This window comes from Pteropus alecto, unplaced genomic scaffold, assembly GCF_000325575.1.
Source record: "Pteropus alecto unplaced genomic scaffold, ASM32557v1 scaffold166, whole genome shotgun sequence".
NCBI lineage: Eukaryota > Metazoa > Chordata > Mammalia > Chiroptera > Pteropodidae > Pteropus > Pteropus alecto.
This window is the reverse complement of record NW_006439757.1, coordinates 4,916,274-4,938,866: the sequence shown is the minus strand read 5'-3', so window position 1 is coordinate 4,938,866 and position 22,593 is coordinate 4,916,274. Positions and strand designations below refer to the sequence as shown.

Here is a 22,593-nt window from a genome sequence, read left to right as displayed (position 1 = left end):
GAGGGATATCTCGCAATATGGCCTGATCAGGTCTCTTATTTAACTATTCTGAAAAAAAACAAAAAACAAAACAAAACCCAGCAAAATTAACGACTTAACTACTAACAATAAGAATGAAAATAACAGAATTGGGTTTTTTTCCCCCCTACAAAGACATCAAAGCAAAGGACATAATATTGCAAATGAAAGTACCTAGCCTGGCACATGGTAGTTATGCAATAAGTTTTCTTGCTCGTCGACTCCCCCATTTAGTCTCAAATCTCTGCCAAATATGGGAGGAACACGACTTGCTCCATGTTCTTTACTACAAATCACAATGCGACAATTACTTATCTTGGCAGAATTCGAGGCAGTTAGCCACTTACTCTTGGCCTTAAATTTCTTATTTAGTGCTCCACTCATAGTCTATAATGTGCCTGTGATTTCAAACATACCCACATTTTCAAAAACATACATACATCAAAAGTTTTATGGTCAGGAAAGCTATTTTTATTTTTAAAGGAAAGGAGAAAGACATTTTGTTCTGACCTCAGAGAGAGATGTTATTGTTTCTCTCAACTTCAAGCAAGATGCCAGAGATGTAAGTGCGGCTGATGAATCAGTAAAAGGCTCTCACTAACAGACAAGCCACTGGCAGGACATCATCTCCAGGTGCTGTTGTAAATGCTATGCATTAATAACCACCAACTGTTTTCTCTGAGAAATTCCTAGATCCTAATCATTTGCTCATCCGAAAAAAATTCTTGAAGCTCTCTTAGAATTTTACTTAATTTCATGTAGTGCTCTCTCTGCTTTTCCAAAGTACCTGTACTGTAACTTTGTTTCCCTGCACCAGTGCATTTCTATTCTGTATAGGAAATTCTAAGCTTATCTGATACCAATACTTTCTTGCAACTCTTTCTTCTTTATCTCCTATCCCTTCTTTTTCAAAAGTAAAATGACCATACCGGTCCATTCGCCTTTGGCCAATGTAGTCTTTAACAATCAAATTGCAATAAACATTGAACCTTTTGCAGATTTAGGCATCATCTTCATCTCTACCCTACAACCAATAACCAAGTCCACTTTAACACAGGAGAGAGTGCCACCTACTGAATTTCTGAAAAACTTCTATAGCTACTATAGTGTGGATAGCTAGCTCTCACTTGCTTCACTGTATTGGTCCATTGAATTCTAAAGCAAATGAGCTTTATTCTGTAATCTTGGATCAATCATGCAAACTGAAATAAATTAGGTCATGCAATATTTTAATTATGTTTTTAAAATTATTCCACAATGAAAGGTTTCAGGTATGTATCCAGACACTCCATCTTATCTTTACCATTAAGTCACTTACAAGTGAGGTACCATAGACCGTCTTGCAAATGTGGAAACTGAGGCAGAGTGATTAATCAACTTGCTTCAGGAACAGAAAACTTCTTAGTGACAATACTAGAGTTAGAACCCAGGGTTTCTGTCTTCTAATCTAGGCTCATTTCTTGGACACTGGAAGTGACCAGGGACTCTGCCCTCATGTGTGATCCGTCTGCTGGTGTTCGTGTGGTCAGATGCACCATGCCAGCTGAGCACTGAGGGGACATAGATGGGAGCAATCCCATCAGCCGACAGGCTTTCAAGTTAAGGAAAGACTACTGCTACTCACTTACTTTTTCTCCTTATAAAAAAATCAAATAGAATTTTGTTGACACAAACAAGCATTTACATACATCGAGTAGTTTGGGATCACATATAAAGCAAAAATAATAATTATTTAAGTACATCTCCGTGACTTATACTAGATATCAGCACTGCAGAGTCTAATTGTTTATGTTGGCTTTGAACTTATGCTGAATCTATGGATACACTAGAACAAAGTGAAATCGCCATTTCTACGGGTTAAAGAACATCCTGTTAGCAACTTTATATGGTTTGTGTTCCTTTAGGGTTTCAATAGCCTCACTAAGGAATGAAATCTCTGCTGCTTTTCTCCCACTGCAGGCAGTATTTCTGTGCCAGCTGCTAAATGCCCAAGCCTGATTTCCTGTCCAAGAACCAAAGTTTACCACCTGGCACAGCAGGGGGCCTTGAGGCGTGGGTGTGCCGCTGCACACAAGATCCTGATAAGGACTGTGAATGTCCTGACTACCTTTAACTCTTAGGAAGAAAGTTTTGGACTACGGTGAATTTTCTTCTCAAAGCCAGGGAAAATCATATTTTCAGGACTCACTGTTCTCCGGTCTATCACAAAGTACTAGTTTTCCTACGCAGACACCAGCCAAAAAGGAGAGCTCGATGGCAACATCCTTTAAATGAAGGGATTTTCATAGGCACAGGGATCAGTTCAAAATGTCCTTTCCATTCTCCACGTTAAACAGTACTGAATCCAGGGCGAGCTTGACAGGCATGCATCTTGCTCACATAGCCTCCTGCTCTCAGAACGGCCCTAGGTTTGGTTTAATGTTCTGCAGTTGCTATCTTGAATTCATAATAATTTTATCTCTGAATTTGTAAGTGAAGCGTGATGGGACAATGAAGCATGTGTGTGAGCAGTAAAGACAGCAGGCTGCAGAGCCACTGGGGGGCTCAGGCCCGAGGGCACGCAACCCCAACAGGGAACAACTAGCCTGGCAGTCAGGCACACAGCCACGTCTGGGCAGTCCCGGGTGCCAAAAGGCTCCAACGTGACAAGACTGGGAACTAGGCCCAGACTGGTGGCCGTGACAGTGGCAGCGGCAGAAACAGGGGCAGTCACGGCCATGAGCGAGGGGAAGGATTTGGGCAGGGCTGTGACCCACGTGGGAAGCCAGCTTGTCCGTCCATCATCAGAGCCCATCCCTGTGGAGTCTACACAAATATTTAACTCTCGAACCTGAGCCCCAGAACAGTAAATAATCACAAAATAAGAGCCTACAGTGGGTACTGCAATAAAGCATATTAGGGAGTTATTAAAATTCTTCAAAGAATTTATAATCTCTGGTTTTGAAAACTGCGGCAACATTGTAAATCAAATATCCACAGGCATTGAAATAGAAAGTAAATGGAAAGAATGTTGTATTGGACAGAAAAAAAACCCCACTATTTTCATATGAAGCCTCCGATAAAGAAATTATTAACAAGAAAGCCCAGTTTAAAATTAATTTTCCCTATAATGGAATATGCAGTGATAGAATGCATAAGGTATTTTAAATTATATACAACTCAGGAAGACTCAGTTTCTTGTAGGACCTCCATAAGTTACAGGAAATGTCAGAGGAAACATTAAAATAACCTTGTATAAATTCATTATTTAAAATTAAATTCGGACTTACACAAAATTCATTTGTATGAAGAATTAAGTCATTTTAATTAGCAATGAATGCGCCTCAGATAAGCCTCATTGGCTATGATACTGCAACTGTGCCAAGCTAGAATTAAATCTTTTTAGAAAAACCGTTCCACAAGAACATCTCCTTCATCTGATTCAGGTGTACTAAAATTTACACTCTAAAAGTTTATCGGAAGTGTATCTCAATGTTGTCATAACCTACAAAGCTCCAGTAGCAGCTGCATCAGCAGAAAGATCTTTCTCAAAATAAAAAAAAAATCATCAAAAACATTTGCCATCTTGCATTTGCCAGGAGCTAGTAATACCACTTTTAATTACATCAGTTGATGTAGAAATTTTGATGACCTAAACAAATGAATTTGCAGAAAAGCCAGAAAAATCTTATTATAAATCAAGGTATGACATTATTACTATTTATTATATTACATAAAATGACACTGACGTATTACTTTTTTGCAATTTATAAATTTATGTTATTATTCATGTATCATTGTTATTCCTATTACATTTTGTAAGTAAAATATTTTTAAAGAAAAAATTTACGTTTTAGTACCCTTTAATGGCACGTTTTCCTGCTTTTTGAACAAGGAGCCCTGCTCTTTCATTTTTGAGCCTAAAATACTTATTTTAAGTGTAAGTTCCCGAGAGATCCGTTAGTTCCCAGTGACAGGTCTCAATTCAAATTAGTTATTGAAATGTTTCGGAGGACTGGGTTAGAGAATGTTATTCAATTCTGCATTCGAATCCGAAGGACAGCAAAAGCATTTTTAGTAAAGGGAAGATGTCTAAAGGGGAAGGCTTCCAGGACCATCTATTTCTTCCAATCACAGAAGCTGCCATAATGACAGTGAGGATGGTAGGATACCTCCCCCTGACAGCTGCAGTAATAATAACGATAATGATGGGAATAATAATAGTAAATAAGTCACATTGGCCAATATTTTATTTACCATATCTCGTCCGAGCCTGACTTAACTTGCTATAGCTCATTTAAGTCTTCCAGTGACACGGTGAGACTGGTACTAGTACAATGACATTGCAGATGAGGAAGCAACACTTAGAATACAGGTTAGCTTGTTCTCACATTCACCTAGTGAGCTAGGACTTGTCCCACACCAAATCCCAAGCTTAACCATTCTACTCAAAGTCCACCAACCAAGAGCCAGTTCCTCAGTGAGTGATGTACTGTAAGTTTTCTTTCGTCTAGCTCCTTAGCACCGTGAGAGCAACGGGAGAGAGGCGAGCAGCCTGACATGTGCTGCACACACACCTTGAGCCCTTGTTTCTCAGCATGTCCTTTCAGCACCATCTCTGCCGTGAAAAGCTCCCCAATTGCCCCCACGGCCGCCAGCAAGCGTTTGCTTCCTTCTCTGAATCCCAAAGCACTTCAAGCCTCTCTACAGCCATTTAACATCTTCATATCACTATATATCTGTAAGCTACTTAATTGCAGACAGGTAGCTGAATCATCTTTACACCTGCACAGATCCCTTCACACAGTGATTACTAGTCAGTTTGTTAAATCAACCGATTTACATGTGAATTTTTGTATGTACAACCCATCTTAATTTCCTTTTAAGTTTTCATGTTGTAGGAAAAAGTGGTTGGAAGCTACTGATATAACAGCATTGTAAGCCCAAAACATACATTTTGCACAGAACTAAACTTTAGATCTAAAAGCCAACTGAAATAAAGGCAGAAAATACCTTAATGCCATCTTATTCATAATCTGATTCTTAAACTGTTCAGTTTAAGAATTTAAGTTTTACAAAGAGAGCTATGTCAATCATTGAGCTCATATATTTTCGAAGCTCACACTGGCATCACTGAAAGCCAAGGGAGAGATTCACTCTACCCTTCTAACTCGTGAGAGCTACATCTGGAAGGGAATCAATTAAAAGAGAGAGCATATTACTCATTTTAAATTAATACCAAATCTAGCTCATTCATGGCACAACTACCCGAATATTTTCAGTGTCTTCCAAACCAGGTGATTTTTTCTTTTTCTTTTTTTGATATTCTTTCCAGGAAACTTCTAACTTCTAGACTCAGGCTAAACTGAAGCTAATCTAAAAGTTTTAGCTCTCTTTTTCCCTTGACAACAGGTGAGTAAGGTCCTGCCAGTCTCATCGTGCTGCCTACACTAGTACCTTTCTCAGCAAGAGGAAACTGCAGCTCACCTCCTTGGAAAGATGCCGTTCTCCAAACTTGTTGTCTGACTTCGAAGCCAGCGGCGCTGGTAACTGCTGGAAGAGGATGCAGAGGAGCTTGGAGATGGGAAAGGTGTAATCAAAAGGCTGCTTAGTGAGGCTGTGGGGAAGAAAATTTGAAAGGTGAAAAGTTGAGGCAAATGAGCACTCATTCTAAGTAACCGAAATTTTCAGGTTCTACCAGTCATATCCAGCAGGGGGAGACTATAACTTCTGTTACTAAAGACTTCTGTACAGCGAAGAAAACAAATGAGAAGAAACGAGGATTACAGACATAGCACATGTGTCAATTATCAGGCTCTATATTACAAAAGCAAAATAATTATTATCTAATGGAGTGTAGATTGCAGATATCTGATAAAATAATCCACATAACTGTTTATATTGCTACCTGGTAACCAATGTACACTTAACACAAAGTATACACAATGTATACTCACACATATTGCTTCCTCTTGACTACTTCACTCCATATTTTGAGGTGAAATCTCGGTAAATAAGTTGCTGTTCCACATAATATCCTCTCTCCTGCTCCTCATCTCCAAATACACAGTATTTACCCCTCCTTCTCTCCAGCTCCCCTGCCACTCTATCTGCTGTGAAAGAGAAACCTCGAGTCTTAAATTTATGTTTTCTGCTTGGATTACTTATTTGTCTCTAAGCATCTCTGCTTCCTCCTGCTAGATAATGTTAGATGCCTGAACTTGGACTTGTAGTGGCATGAGCTGACACACCAGCCCAGACTTCTCTAACAGGCAGGGAGGGATTGGTCCTACTCAGGTAGGCAAAAGGTTTCTTTTAAATCACAGCTGCTTGGTGGGTGTCTACTGGTTTGAAAGACTGGAAAGTGGAGACAGACTTTTTCTCCTTTCACTTTCCTAGGGCTAAAAAATTAGACAATGAAATGTTACTAGTGGAAAAGAAAATGGAGTGTTACAAGTGGCTAGTCAACATTTTCAGAAGCAAATCATAGGGCAAAGGAAATGATTTCAGTACATACAGTGTACTATGCTCATGGATATCACCTGATGAGGCAGTTTCCCCAAAAGACTATTATATTTTTTATTTACACTTCTACAGGCAGATGGAAATAACCTGACTCTGACCTGTGTTCTTAAATCCTATAAGACTTACTTGTCTATTACCCTATAATCAATAAACAAATGCTGAATGTCCACAATGTGCCAGGTGTTGTGGTAGGCAACTGTGATGCAGTGGTGGGCGAGACACACACATATCTGTCCTAGTGGAGCTTCAAGTCTACAAGAATATCACTGAACTTCCCAGGCTACAAAATTTAAATGCGTAACAACTCAGGCTTCTTTCTACAGCACAGGTCTATAAAATGCTTTTCTTCTAATCTAGTTGATATTCACGAAAAGTTTGTTTGGTAAATCGTAACCACCTTTGTATGCCCTGTGCCCAGGACAGTGCCCTGAACACAACAGACAATACAAGTCTACTGAATGCTCAGCGCCTCCTCACTGAAGGGCTACCTGGATGTGGCTGGCCCAGCAGGTGGCCTCTGTTCTGACCTGGTTTCAACCTTGAGGTTACACTTAAACCTCCAAAATCAAATCCACATTTCAAATAACAGTGAGTGAGTAATTTTACTGAGAATCTTCAAAGGGGATAGAAGAAAGTTTTTCCTCAAAGTCACACAAAATTAATTAATAATAAATCCTGACTAGACATTTCTGTTCCACCCCCAAGTTCTCCAAGTCCCAGAAGACTCCTGTTCCCGATTCCCAAATCTTCAGGGTCCCTTGTTCCTCTCCCTGTCTTATGCTGAGCAAATCAACTTCTTCTTGTCAGGTGGAGAACATAGTCGAGGCATAGTACCTGTACTATAAACATTTTTTTCTCCCCATTACAGAAGCAAGATGGAGACGACCGTCAGGTTCAATTTTTTCTGGAAATTTTATTGCTGTGTAGCTCAGTTTAGAAAACTGAGTAAAAGCCCAGGCTCCTGGTTCAAATCCCAGCTCTGCCACTCAGTAACTGTGACACTGGGGTAGTTTATTTAACCTGTCAGCTTTCTCATCTGCAAAATGGGGACAATAAAGTACCATACCTCAGTATTTTTCATGAGAGCTGCGATCTGCTAGTGGGTTATGGATTGTTTACTGGATCGAAACCAACATTTAAAAAAGATGAAAACAAAATACACTGCAGCGTTAATTGACGAAACTTTTGTTACATATAAAGATGTTTGGTTACTGAATCTTGACAAAAAAATGCATTAGCATGGGCTGCAGACAATAGAAAAGTCTGACAAATGTCGATCGATTTCCTAAGGTTTCTGTGAAGATTAAACAAATCAGTACATGTACAACACTTAGCCCAGTGCCCCATACAATAATGTTAGCTATTCACTCTCTCTCTGCTAATTCTTGGAAAAGGTGGGCTAAATAAGACATTTCAAGGTACTAAAAGGTTACTAATTCTGATTAGTTAACTATGAAAAGAACCTAGGACTTGTAATAGAGACATGAAAAGGCAAGGCAAAAAATTAAAATAATAAAAAAGGGAAGAAAATATTCCTTTTCTCATAAAATGGTGAATAATTTTTACTCACCATTTTATAATAAATGAAATATTAAGCTAAAGTACTTAGTGCTATCCAGCATTTTTTCATCAAAATTATTTTAATATTATTTAATAAGATTTTTATGGAAAAGTGCTGTGGTATATATCATAAATAAGATACTCTCAAATGCAAGACCAGGCCTAATGTTAGCCCACAACCTATTGCCACTCATGAGAAAAGGATGGATTCAGATATCTGTTCAATCCTCATTCAGTGCATTTGTTGCTGGCTAGGCTCACGGTCTGCAAGGCAGTGCAGTGTGATGCAGTGCTAGGGCTTTGCCGTGCACCCCAAGCACCTGAGGAGCTTGTTTAAAAACAGAGCTGCGTGGGCTCTGCCCAGTAAACTCACACCACCTTTGCTTTGGGGCCTGGTGTCCGCAGGATACGGAAAAGGTTTTGCATGAGACTTAAGTGGGGTGCATTCCAGCCCCAGCTGGACTTGTGCCCCCAAATAGCTCTGTGAGCTGGGTAAAGAAATTCTCCAACTGGTGCCTCAGTTATAAAATGTGAGACTTTTAGTTAAATTATTCATAGGCTGTTTCAGCTTTAAAAGTGTTATGTTTAATGCTCCTTAATATTTTTAGTATCATTTTTAGACTCTTTTTATAATTAGAAAAAAAAATGTTATTACATATATGGATTGCAAAACTATTTAAAGTTTTGTGCACTAAGAAAATAAAAAGTGGCCAAAATCCAATCACCAAGAGATTACTATTAACATTTTGTACCTAGTTAACTCTCAATTTTAAAATGTGTCCTTCATCCCCACCCTCCTGCCTGAAGACTCAACTAGCATCCATTTATTCTTACAGAATATATCATTCTGCTGGGTGATGCTGACAATGCGGGAGGCTATGCATGTGAAGGGGGTGCGACATGGGAACTCTCTTTACCTTCCGCCGTGAACCTAAAACTGCTCTAAAAAACAAAGTTTATTTGTGAAAAACGGTGTTTTGAAATTAGACTTCTAGACTGTGGCAAGTCTAGAAGGAAAGAGCTAAAGCGGAAGAGTCAACAAATTCATGAAGTTGGTGAAGATGAATCTTCATTGCAGAATGCCAAAGGTCTGCCTGGAAATGTGAGAAGTGGAAAGAAATGAGGCAACTGAGTTCTGCCCAAGCTATAGCACCGATTGCTAAATTCACATGTATAAAAGACAAGGCAAAGCTCAAGTTAAAGGTCTGACGGGAAAGATACAAGGCATTTTTAGATTTGGACAGTTTATTACTTACATAGACAGTGAAAAGAAGAATAAGCCTAAGGTCCCAGGTCCCAGGTCCCAGTAATCCTCATCCAACACTCCAAAAAGGGCAACACTGACACAAAAGGGGTCATATGCCTGCAACACGACTTGTGGGAGCCCCTGGTGCTGGGGAGCCAGTTCTAGACTGCAGCTGAGCAGCTGGATATTCTGCAGCTCTAGTGTGAGCAGGCAGGGTAGAGAACCCCACATCTCATCAGAGCCCTGGAGGTGATGAGAAACTGTCTCATGACAGCTTCCCAGAGGAGACAGAGAAGTGAGTGGGAGGTGACCTCCTAGCAGCTCCTCAGAGGCCTCCCCTTCTCTCGTGTTCCCAGGGGAACGTTAGTTGTACTGCCTAGACTCAAGACTCCAGCTCGAGCCTTTGCCTGTGGGGATGCGTGCCAGGTCAGCAGGGTGCCGCTGCCTTCCCCCTCCACAGACAACAAACACAAACAGCACACTCCCTGACTCCCACGCCTCTCTACAAAGCACTGTATCAGTTAAGTCGATGAAGGCTTCAGGTACAAATGGGATGTCATTTCGCTTTATTCGACGGTGACCCAGGGGGTAATAAAGAGTCTGACTCCATCTTTTGATGTCTGACTGCTGACTGCTTTCGAGCTTCACCACCACCCCCTTCCCTTTCCTGCCCCACACCTAAGCAAGCTGATGAGCAAGCTGGTGCTCCCTCCACTGGAGCCAGTGGGAAGTCCACACCGCACGCGGGACCCCTCACCCTGGCTCTGCCCCCGAACCACCATAAGAACCCCAAGACAATCTCTTTTTCCTTTCTCTCGAGTCATTCTGTGAGTGGCCAGGGAAGGCCACGCTGCCCTCACTGGAAAGCCCCCTTATGTGGGTGACAAATCTTTCCATATCCTTTTGGTGCATGTGCGGTGCTATCATTCTTGACATCCAAACCAGATTTTGAGTGTGGGGTCCATCGGGCATCTGCACAGTGGCCAAAACGCATGTCCCAGTAAACACTATGATGATGTGTAGTCTTGCCCTGAAGGTTCGCTTTGAAACAAATAAAAATGTTTGCAAGTACATATTAGAAGTTCCTCATACCAATCTGCTTATTTTACTACTGTTAAGAACAGAGGAAATGCAGTTTTATAGAGAATGAAGAAATTATTTTTCTTGTTAATGATGTGGACATTTTGATAAGGTAGAGAATCTAAACCTAAGTCAAGGTGATTGATTAGTGAGGATCTGACCATGGTCTCAGTCCTGATCCTCTGAACCTCACCTGCTCACGCAACTGAGACTTCCAAATTTTAGCTTCTGCTCCAATCTACCTCTTTGGAGCCAGCAGACTCTTCTGACTAAAAAATTACCTCAATATCTGTCTCCCCAGACTGGCCTCCTGCTTTCCTCATACTGCTTAATGCCATCATTTCCCACTTGTTTTCCCACGTTAGAAACTGGAGAGTAAAGCTTGTCCCCACCTCCCATGTCCTGTCAGTCACTGAGCCCTGCCTATGCTACCTCCTAGTATGGCTGAATTCCTCCCTCTTCTTTCTCAAGACTTTATTTGAAAACTTCTAAAGGCAATCACTAAAAGACCCTCTTAAAAATAATTTATCTTTTTGGTTTATATGTGCACAGAGGACATATTCAAAATATCCAAAAGAGAATACAATGAGAGGCATTTCCCCTCCATTCCTGTCCCAGCTTGTACCCCCTTCCAGAGACATCCTATGAATGCACTTATCTATCTTTATATGTAGAGAGAGATCCTGTATATGCCCCCTTTTTTTCTGAAACACAAAAGATAGGCTACTGTAACATACTGTTGATACATCTTTCTCTTTTCACTTAAAATATGTATCTAAGAGAACTCTTCTATTTTAAGGCATGCTGAGCTGCCTCAGCCCTTTGGACTGCCACAGGGTACTCCTCTACTGGGAAGCATGCAATTTAACCAATCCCTAGTAACAAGCATTCAGGTTTCTTCCAATCTTTTGCTAAGTGACAATATCTCACTTTGTCTCCTACTTCTACTTCTTGTCTTCCACAATAACACTAGAAAAATGGTTTTCAAACTTGTAATGAGTAGAAGTCTATGAATACAAATATTAAATTTTGAATAAAATATATATTTCTCGCTTGACTTTCTTAATACATTCCAAAAATTCAGGGAGTAAGGCAAATACCTTTGAGTAAACTGCTAAAATTATAGCATAAACAACATTGTGAACTAATTATTTAGTTTGTTCCTTTACTAAAGAAGTTTCATTTAAAAAATTGGTCTTTTTTAACTAGTTAAGCAATAAATGAGGTGGATATTTTTTTTATTGCTCTATTTCTTATTCTCTCTTAGTGTATGTTACAAACTATGCAAAGAGGAACTGAAGTACTTATTATGAGGAGTAAAATGCATTAAGGACAGATCAGAATTAAGATTTTCTTTCCTGTTATTACAAAAAGCTGCTGGATAACCAAGAAAAGAAGTTGTATATATATTTTAAGATACTATTACAAAAAGGGAGAGAGGGAAAAAGCAATGGACTTATGGATTTATGCTAAATCAGATAATCATTTTATATTAGTTTCACACAGAGTAGTAAGAAATGCCAAAAGTTTGGGGAAATTATATTGAAATAAAGTTAATGGGAAAAAAATCTATTTATTGCCCATCTCCCTCAGCCCCTTTACCCTTGCTGAATTACAAAGTATCATCAGTAATCTATTTTAGCCATGACTATATCGGTTCAGTTTTTTCTGGAGCAGAGTTTGTGAAGTACCGCATGGATCTAAAATGTAGAGCCAATCAAGTGATGTCCCTTAGCTGGCCCCACTAACAAGATTAAATCCAAACTGCTTAGCGTGGCACTGGCACCATTCAAAACAGCCTTTTATAACCAGCCTCACCTCCTGACATTCCCTCGCATGCCCGACCTTATGTTCTAGTCCTGCCATCGTTCAAACATTGGAACAGTGTACTCTTGAGGATCTACACCCTTGCACTAACTATTTTCGGAAATGCTCTTTTCCTAAACTCTGATGCAGTTCTTTTCTACCTACAAAGTGTCACTCAAATATCACCTCTTCTATGAGGCCACCATTCTGGCTTCCCAGGCAAAGGTACTTACTCTTCCACTATTCCCACTGCATTTTATGAGGTAGTATCTATCACACTCTACTTTAACTCTTAGTTTACATGTAACTCTTCCTGAGGGCAGGTGCTATATTTTACTCTTCTTCAAAAACACCCCAAATTCTGATAGAGCCTAATAAGATAGGGGGCTAGAAAATTGTTATTCAATAAATTAATGTGACTTGTGGCTGGTCAGGAATCAGTGCTACCCTTTCTAACTCCTTAATTTCAATTGTATCAAACTGGCCTTACTGTGGAACCACCAAAATAATTTAGTTCTCTAACGACAGAGTAAACCACTTTAAGAATTCAAGCCCATGTGGCTCTTTGTATTCCCAGAGGACACTATGCACAGAACAACAAATTTGCCGCTGAACTTGAAATAAGTCCTCCGTCCATTCTGTCCTTTGCAGGTTGCATGCAGAAGGGACTGATGGGAGAAGACAAAGAACTTCAGGTTTCCTTTTGAGGGAGAATTACAAAATCTCCTTTAAAATTCTTTTTTATCCTGGAACAAGTTTCTCTCTATAAACAATGATTTAAAAACAAACAAACAAAAAAGCTTTTCTACAGTTACTGCTTTACTGGACTATTGGGAGGGAAAAAAAGAACCTTAAATTATTCTTCAAACCTAAATTGTCATTATCAGAATTTCTGGTAGCACTCATGAAGCCAGCTGCAAGACGAACTGGTGTCAGCTGTGATTTCAGAGATTTTACTGGAATAGTATGCATAGCTACAAACATTCCCCCACCTCGAAAGGTGCTGACCTAGGTGACCTTGGTAATGAGTGGACATGTGTGAGGCTAAAGGTAAAAGGAACTGTACTTAAGCACCGTACCCTAGTTAATAAAATCATTCTCTACAGGGGCACATGTTAACAACTTTGACACTGCTATATATGTATCCTGAAGTGAAACAACTGATTAAATGGATGGCAAATGGTGAGAGCCAGGTTTCTCACTGTTGGAATAGGAATTTATAGCTAAGCAAGGGGAGGAAGGTAGAATGGTCCATGTAGTAATGGGCTATAAATAATGGAGATCCCAGTACAAACTCATGTTCAACTTAATAAAGGTACAGATGTTTCACGTAGCAGTATATATGTATATGTATACACACAGGTAGCATGAACTCATATATTTTGCTTGGCAGCTGACAGGGTATAAGAAATGACACTACAGTAGCAGTAAGCGTATCTAGTACCCAGATCTTGGAATCTAATACCATTCTCTAATGAAAGGACAGGGCTCTGTGGCAAAATGGCTGATTCTAGGTCTGGAGTAGGAAACAAGACAAGTCTGGTGCACCTGGTAATGCTAGAGAGTAAGGAAGTGTTCAAAAAACACACACACATGCACGTGCGTGTGCACAAACAGTAAAATGTGTATGTTACAGAAACATAGCATCCAACTAAAAGAGCTTCATGGCTTCCATGGACAAAGCTGGAACAATCTGAGCAACTAAATAAAGTAGTACTGGGTTATAACCAAAAGCATAAAATATGTATCTATGAATGAATGAATGAATGAATGGACAAGAGAGAAGAGACAAATCTCCCATGCAGAAAAATTCCCAATAGTTTTATGTAGAACGAAATGACTCAACTATTTTTATTTTACCATAAAAAACATGCCGTGTACTTTCCATTACGTGACATCTATAAACCAAATGGGGGGATTCAGGAACAAGTTGCATCTAACAACTTGGGAGCTAAGGGGTACCATGTAGGGTGAAGGGCTCCGGTACTACACAGAAGGAACACAAGGACTCCTTTGAGCTGTGTCTAAGGGCCAGAGCTGGAAACAGAAATGCGTGAAAGGTCGGGAGGAAGGCACCCGAGGCCTGGACACGGCCTTAACGCGTCCGAGCGCCGACTGGCTGGCCTATCCGGTGCAGGCGGCCTGCATCACTGGTGACACCAGCAGGGTGCTCCTAGTCTTCGATGGAAGCTAGAGGCTGTGTGCACAGTGTGTATTCATCAGGCAAGCCCCACGCCTCTCCAAGTCCTCAAATGCCAGATCATCAGTTCACTACCTCTCTTCTACAGCACAGAAGCCATCTCCAATCAGAATCACAAACCAAAAATCAACAGCACAATCGTGTGCTGAAGCAGAAACCAAGAGATCTTAAAAGCAGTATTAGAAGAATTGGAGTCTTCAGATAAGGAGAGAAGTGGTACCTGAGATAAAATCCAGAATGGTGTGACTCTAGGACAGAAGAAAGGGTGACCAAGTCAGCTGGAAAGCCCTCCCTTAGTCGTAGGTAGATTTATTTCCACACATGCTTTCCTTCCTCTGATTTTACACTGAACACTCAGCAAGCAAATTCCCAGTACAATTAGTTTCACTCTAAAAAGAAATTTCTCAAGATACATTAGTCTCAGATGAGTTTGGGTATTACAAAAACTTGTCCGTCCATGTTGCACAATCACACCTAGACACTGTACATCAAACGTCTAGACCTTCAGACTTATGAGGCCATCTTAGAATATGCAGAAGAGAAATCTAGAAGATGAGGCCTGTCTTCTATTTTCCCAATTACATCACCATTATGGATAGTTCACTCTATTAGCTAAACCAGTAAAAGGAAGAACAAATACCTGATCGAGCGATGCCACTGTCCCTGTCTTCATTCTGTCCTCTGCTTGGCATGTCAACTGGAGTGCTGTGTGCTAAGATAAAGGCAAAAGAAAACCATGTTATTGGGCTCTTCGACGAACAAGTTGTTTAAAAATGACTGCAATACTTTTTACATTTCAAAGTAGACTACTGCTAATGATGACTGGCAGAAATTTATACAGAGATTAAGTAGAAATCAAAATTAAATACATAAAACAGATGATGGTGAGAGTTAGAAGAAAACAGAATCAAGTAACTATCTGCCTTAACTATCCTGCTGTAGCATATAAACTTTTTTGAGTGATGTTCATCTCTAAAAATATGAATAATCAACTAATCATGCAGTTGATACAATGAACAGACATTCTCAGGCAGATACTTTTGGCCACTTTCGTCATTATTAATAGTATTTAAATAGCACTGTATTTTCAAAATGCTGTATAATCAGTTTTAGTAGTAATACTGGCAACTCAGGAAAGAGAAATATTTGAAAACCATTTCATAAATTTAAAAAATGTTTCTCTGTTTATAATCTACTCTCTTGGCAGATACAAAACACTTATATTCATTTTCAAATATTTTTTCCTCCACTTCTTCTCCATATACACACATATTATTGTAGAGTTACTTAGGAAAACTCATGTCCTGGCATGAATTTTAGAAAACACTAAAGTATTACAGACTTCTAGGAATGTTTCAGATTGATCTAAACTGTATACTTATTGAGTCAGAGGACAGAAGACATATTGCTATAGTCAGCTTGAAGCCCAGGGCCCTGCCTGATTATTATACTTGTCAGCTATTTTTTGAAGCATGTTTATTCTCACAATTTTAAAGAGAATATATAAACATGTTATCCTCACTCTTAAGTAGGTGGGAGGGTGTCAGTTTCATTAGGGTGTCAGTTAACCATGGTGCTTAGCACATTTCAGGCTACAAAGAAGAAGAGAATGCCATCTGCCACAAACGCAACCTTTAATGTTAGTGATGCAGGTTTCCCACATTTGTTAATCATGCCAGACCACAGGAGACATTCAACAGCCTTAGCTGGAAAGCCAATTAAATATCAGATGTTACCTACCCAGAGGGACCGAGATGATTATACCTGTAAAGAACCTAGAAACTGCATATAAACTACGAGAGAGAGAGAGAGAGAGAGAGATAAATATCTCTTACAGACAGTGATGTCATTTCACAATGATGGGCTAGTGATGTTTATGAGAAATTTTAGGGGTCATCACTAGAAGAATAGAAACAGATTGTATCATTCTAAACCAATCATACAACCAAGAAGCTTTAATTCATCTGGAAAGTGTCAGGTAAGTGAAGAAGGAAAAATAAGAATGAAAAATAAAACAAAAACATAAGAACAATTAAGTCCAAACATATGTATATGTCAAAAGACTTAGAATGGGAATAATGACAATGGACACATATATGCTATTGAGAACAAACACTACTTGAGAGAGAGAGAGAGAGAGAGAGAGAGAGAGAGAGAGAGAGAGAGAGAGGAAGAGACAGTTGTGTGTTTTCCATGCTCTCATTAGAGTGACTTTTGAAGAAGCTATGCAGGTAGGATGCAGGTGAATAAATGGATGAATGACACCATGGTAAAGGGAAAAGGTTCATAGCAGCAGAAGAGGCCTAGGAAAATCAGAAAATATAATCCTCTTAGAAACACTAAGGGCTCATTTCACACCAAAATCAGCTTACCCTGGCGTATTATCAAAGACATTTACAATAGAGGTTCATTGGTGAAATTTTCAAAACACCATGAACTTGGCTGCATTTGAAACTAATATCTCCAGAGCCCCTTGGATTTCTAGAGAGGCACCAAATAGGATTTTTTTCTAAGAACCAGCACAGGATTTATTAACATGTGTGTGGGTCACACTGTACTCAGCATTCCACACAAACCTGCAAAGAAAGAAGCACTCCGGGTGAGCCGGAGAGGTCCTCCTTCTGCTACCCCCTGCAGCAGCTTGCTGCTGCATGCCTGCAGCAGACCTAGGGACAGACACACACAGAGGAGGGCAAACAAAGTACACACAAAAAAATAAACACAGATTAAAGATAATGCAAAAAAAAACACCAAACAACACAACAAACTCAAATAAAGCAAAACATACACCAACAACAGCGGTATTCAGAAAGAAAGAACCCATTTGTGTGGTCAATTTACCTAGGTTACTTCCAGTACGACAAGGACCCAGGTTATTCTGATTTGTGTTCAGTTTTCCCAGATTGGGATCCTGGTTGATGTACTCAAAGCTGTCTTGCAAGCTAAATCCAGAGAGGGGAAGGAAGGGAGAGAGAGAAGAAAAAACGTCAAGAAGTGAATAAAGCTGTATTCTAACAGACTCTCAAATACAAACAGCTTATCAGTTGCTCATTATGCATTTAGTCATTTCTTTATAAATGAATAAAGTCTCACATTTTCCCTACCAAAGGGAATTAAACTTTAGGGGAATTCGTTGGAGGAAAAGACAAGAAAAGCTTTTGGGAGGTAGTTCAACCTATAAAAGTAAACAATGCTTTCCTAACAGTTTCACATTACGTAATGGGATATCAAAGTCTACAAATTTTGATTCAGTGACTGACACCTAGGATATTGTTATTAATTTCTAAGTTTTGCTTTAGTGACTGACCCCCAAGATGTTACTATCCATTTCAAAGATAATTTTACATAAACCTCCAAAATGAAATTAATTTGGACTCGTAGTTAACATCTAGGAGCAATTCGACACCTTTTTTCATGAGAAGGCACTAACAGAAATTGATATAATTCTAGAAGAGTTCAAGTTTAAAACACCTGAAGTTAGAATTCTCATAAACAGAAATGTCCAGGAAACAGAATTTAATAATTTATTATATTTACTATAAGCAGACTTAGTCAAAATGGTACCCAAACCTACAAAGGAATATATATTTAATTTCCCAGTATTATAAAAAATAGCCTCCTCTTGACCACTAAGAATGTTCTTTAAATTTATTACAAACATTTCTTTCAAACTTACCAAAGCATAACAAATGTCTCATAAGTTTATTCAAAAAAGAAATATATGAACTATTTCTGTTTGCAAAGTTCAAAATATGTGAACAAATGTACCAGAATGAGAGTTAAGTTAGAGATGTCAGTATCTTTAGTCTACGCTGAAGCATAAAAGTAGAGGGAGAAAAAACTCAGGAGCAAAACTCAAAATATTGCATGGCCTACCAACCAATCACAGAGGCTACAGTGACAGAAACAATCCATCCCGCCACACGGGTCCATAGCAATCTGGAAAAACTCACTAGAATTCATCCCTTTAAAAATAAACAAACTAACAAACAAACAAGTTTTCAATTTTTTTTAAAGGATAAAACAATGTTAAGTACCATAAACCCATTAATGTGGCCCCCTCCTTTTTTTCCCTTCGCATTTTGTTTTCCAAGAGAGGAAATCTTGGTGATGGCATTAGGAAAAGGTGGGTAACAGACGGAGACCCAACAGACACAGAGAAGCAGTTATTCGCCTCTAAGGCCACCTGGTAAAGTCAAAGGCCTCTTCACGCTCACTGTGAATAGAAAAAGGGCCACTTTTAAGATCCTTTTGTTAACGTGGACTCATCCTGCTTCTCACTTCAAAATGCGCAATGGCCCTCAAAGAATTACTGTTTAGAAATAGCCACTTAAAAAAATGGGGGCAAGTGCAAAGCCCCACACTTACTTATTTGCACTCCCACAGAAGCTGCCCATTCTCGCAGAGAAGACTTTACTAATCATGAGTTGGGGAGGAGAACTGGAAAAAAGGAAAGAAGAGGGAGAAATGAATTTTTGAATTAAAGAGTCAATATCACCATTCCATTTCTCACAAGTAGTAGAAAAAGAAGCCCAAACTCACCGTATGTAATGTATCTTTAAGGTGGAGCCTTTGTAACTCATTGCAACTGAGCCAAACATCATCTCCCCAAGCATGTTGACATCGGAAGCTGGTCTTGTGTACTACCACACATGAAATAAACCAAAATCGAAGTTAGCGTGTGGCACAACACGATGCGCAATGCAATAGAAAATAATGTTTATTAGTTTCTGGGTCTCTCCTTAGTTTGGTGGGTAATTAAAACTATTTTTCAAAGCATCAATTGATCATTTTATAATCTTAATCTATACTGGCGATTGCTTGTTTTTCCCCAAATGATTACTAATGTTGACAATTTCTTTATACACAATATCTTCATACAGGATCCAAGTGTTTTCTCAGAGTTCATTTTTAATCTTTGTTGTGAGAAACAAATATTTTCATTATCTCTATTTATAAACTCTTGATAGAAAGAATAGGTTATGAAAGAAACAGGATAACTATTCTCTTGCGACTAAGAATACATCTTAAGGGAAAACAAAAATATGCTTGGGTATTATTCAAGTGAATAATGAACACTGTTGAACGAAACGCCAGTTGGTGCAGGCGGGGTTTTGTGAGGGTCCAAAAGGTAACTGACAGTCTGGTGCTGCTAAAGTTTTACAAAAATATTTTGACAATATTTGATGATCTTAGCTTCTGACCAGTCTTTCTCATCCCTTTTGTCATCCAAAAGGGTGCACTGCCCTCTCTTCTTCCTTTTCTCCCTCCCTCCCTCCTCCCTCCTCTCTCTTTCTCTCTCTCTCTCTCTCTTTTTCTCTCCCTCCCTCCCTCTCTTTCTCTGTTTGCTTATGAACCGACTGCAGCCTCCTCCTCCAAACTGCTCTGGGATGACCTCTGCCTCTCTGTCAATCCAAAGGACGTTTTCCAGTTTGCTTTCTTACAGGTGTCTAAGAATATCTGACGCTCTTAATAATCCTCCTTCTGAATCTCTTCTTTCCCAGATCATCCCTTGAACAGGGCTGATCCTCAGAGGGCTCTCTTACCCCTGTCTGCATTCTCCAATCTTCTGATTTTGGTTATTCTTTACATAGACGTGACCCCCACATCTTTATTTCTAGGCCTAGACCTCTCCTTGAGTTCTAGAATCCTATATCTAAATGTATCCACTCATGTTTCATAACATTTGAATGTTACGAGCATGCTATGATAAGTGAATGGATGCACTGGATACAGGATTCTAAGTGCTGGTGATACACTGACAAACAGGCTAGCTATAACCCCAGCACAGCTTGACCAAAACAAAACAACCATCTCTCTGTGACCCAGCCTACCCGCCAGATTCTCTGCTAGTATGCTTTCCACCCAAGCAAAAACATGGGAATCATCCTTAACATTTGCTTCTCAATTTTTAAACTCCGAATACATACACATGTACATATACATGCACAAGTACACACACATAAAAACACACATCTACACACTTACTGACACATGTTTGCAGAGGAGGAAAGAAACACAAATCTATCACCCTTGTTTACCGAGCCTCCTTCTGTGGTTCCAGCTCACACTAATCTCCTCTCACTAAATGCAGACAGAAACCAACTGGCCTTCACATTCTTTATTAATAACTTCCACCACCTCCATTTTACATTCTGCTTTATTTGAGGTACAAGGTCCACATAGCAACTATGATTCTCAACTAGCTGAAAATTTCACTTTATGCTTTTTTAAGATTTGGGAGCACTGTGAAATAAGGGAAAATTTAAACTCATGGCACAAATTCCGACCGGGAAATTAACAAAGTTCCATAGATCCAGGGTTGTTGGTAATTTCCTTGTCTTTGTTTTTCAAGCGACATGATAGAAAAAATTCTACAGGGTTCCAAAAAGAAAATGTTGATATATCTTCCATCGATTAATAACTCTTCTACTATTCATTATTTATGAAACATTTATTCTCTTATATCTACTTAGCTAATATTTCTCAACAACCCTAATTCCTATCCTCAGTGACCTTACACACACACACACACACACACACACACACACACACACACACAGCATAAAAAATGCTACCAGCCCTCCATTCTTCACACTCAAGTTAGGTCTTGCCATTTCTTTCTTCTATACAAGGATTTCTTCCTTCTCTACTGATAAGTGCTATTTTCTCAGGATGCCCATATACATTCCTGGAATCCTTAGAGTTCTTATAACAAAACTGAAAAATACATGTTTATAATAAAACTGAAAAATACATCTTAATTAATCTGCTTCTGCCAATGAAGAAAGCAAAACAATATTTGCAATATTTCTTCCTCATTTGGCATGTATTAAACTGGATCATCTCTGCTCGATTATAGTTTTTATCAAGAGATAAAAGCCATAGTGTTAGAACAGCACTGACGTGAAGCATTTAAGAGCTCATTTTGTAATACGTACTCTCATATTCCTGGAGTAGAACCCTCCAGCAGGCATTATTCCTTGTAAAGAAATTACAGTAAATGACCTCAGCCCTCCGGGGTATTCCACACGGAAGGTTTTACCTGGTATTTTGGAAGCTGCTCCTTAGCATGTTGTAAAGATCCCCCAGAGGAACTATGGGAAGAGATGCTGCTGCTGCTGCTGCTGCTGTCGCTGCTGCTGCTTCCCTGACAGCACTTGGCTGACATTTTAATAGGGACATCCTCCGTTTTCTGGGTTAAAAGAAACAGGCAAAGTAAAGTACTGCTAAATATATCAGTCCTCCTCGATACGAGTCCTTTGTTAAAACATGTGTTACGTTGTGCCCAAGTTGCATAGAAAGCCAGAAGCTTTTATTTTTCTTTTAATGAGGACAAAAATGTGGTCCCCGAGAGTCTACAACATTGCGGGGGCGGGGAGAATGCTGGAGAAGGGAACTAGACAGAAGGTGGTGAGTTGCATGTTAAGACTTTATTCTCCTTAAATAATGCAACTATTATTTATATTTCAATTCATATTTTAAAATCATCAATGAGCTCTGATCTGTTTTCATTAGAAGATTTTTAATACTATATAGTCATAATCTATAAAACTGATGAGAAAAACATTGCTTCAACTTTAAATTTTTACTAAGTAAATGGAACTAGGAAAGCAAAACTCCTGATGTGAAAAAACTGAGCTTGTGTTTTTAACAACACACCTCCTTTAGAACTCCTTTAGTAAGGTAATAGGGAAGAAAATCATGAGGTTAAGTTTGTGAAAGATGAACCCCAAACTCTGAAACAGGAGCTACTGCAAATTACACAGCATGTGATAGAAACTGAGCCTGTAGAGGTTAGGGGTAATAGAAGATGATCTACTATATAGTCCCTAAGTAGAGTTCACTGCTAATTTTTATGACATAAAGTATAAAGGTATACCTTTATTAATTTTTCCCTCTCTCCTACATCAAAATATACTACTCCCTACAGAAGCATCCTGTGCCCTCTGTGATAAGTTGTTGCTATTCTAAGTCTTATTTGCTTTTTTGTGTGCAGCTTTTGCTTGGAAAAACATGAATGCAACTGTAGCTTATCTAATCTCCAATGTGACAGTCACACTGGTGGTCTAATGCAAATGCCTGCAGTCATGTGCTTGATACAAACTCATGATGTTTTGTGCTTGCCAAGGGGATGGGGGGCTGAAAATGGGTAAAGAATGTAAAGAAAACACAAACT

General features: G+C 39.2%; 1 protein-coding gene across 2 annotated transcripts in view; it reads right to left on the bottom strand.

Moving 5' to 3' along the window:
• The window catches only part of FNIP2 (folliculin interacting protein 2), a 59,677-nt gene that overhangs the window by 35,220 nt on the left and 1,864 nt on the right, over window positions 1–22,593 (bottom strand). Inside the window, exons 2-8 of one of the 2 annotated variants that reach the window (XM_025050382.1) lie at window positions 21,460–21,609; window positions 18,957–19,057; window positions 18,783–18,854; window positions 17,256–17,356; window positions 16,991–17,080; window positions 15,055–15,126; window positions 5,485–5,614 (exon numbers count right to left, since the gene is read on the bottom strand). In XM_025050382.1, the coding sequence (XP_024906150.1) occupies window positions 5,485–5,614; window positions 15,055–15,126; window positions 16,991–17,080; window positions 17,256–17,356; window positions 18,783–18,854; window positions 18,957–19,057; window positions 21,460–21,585 (692 nt within the window). In that variant the 5' untranslated portion in view covers window positions 21,586–21,609. The remainder of the gene's footprint in view (window positions 1–5,484; window positions 5,615–15,054; window positions 15,127–16,990; window positions 17,081–17,255; window positions 17,357–18,782; window positions 18,855–18,956; window positions 19,058–21,459; window positions 21,610–22,593) is intronic. The other variant, XM_025050383.1, reaches the window with a different exon arrangement.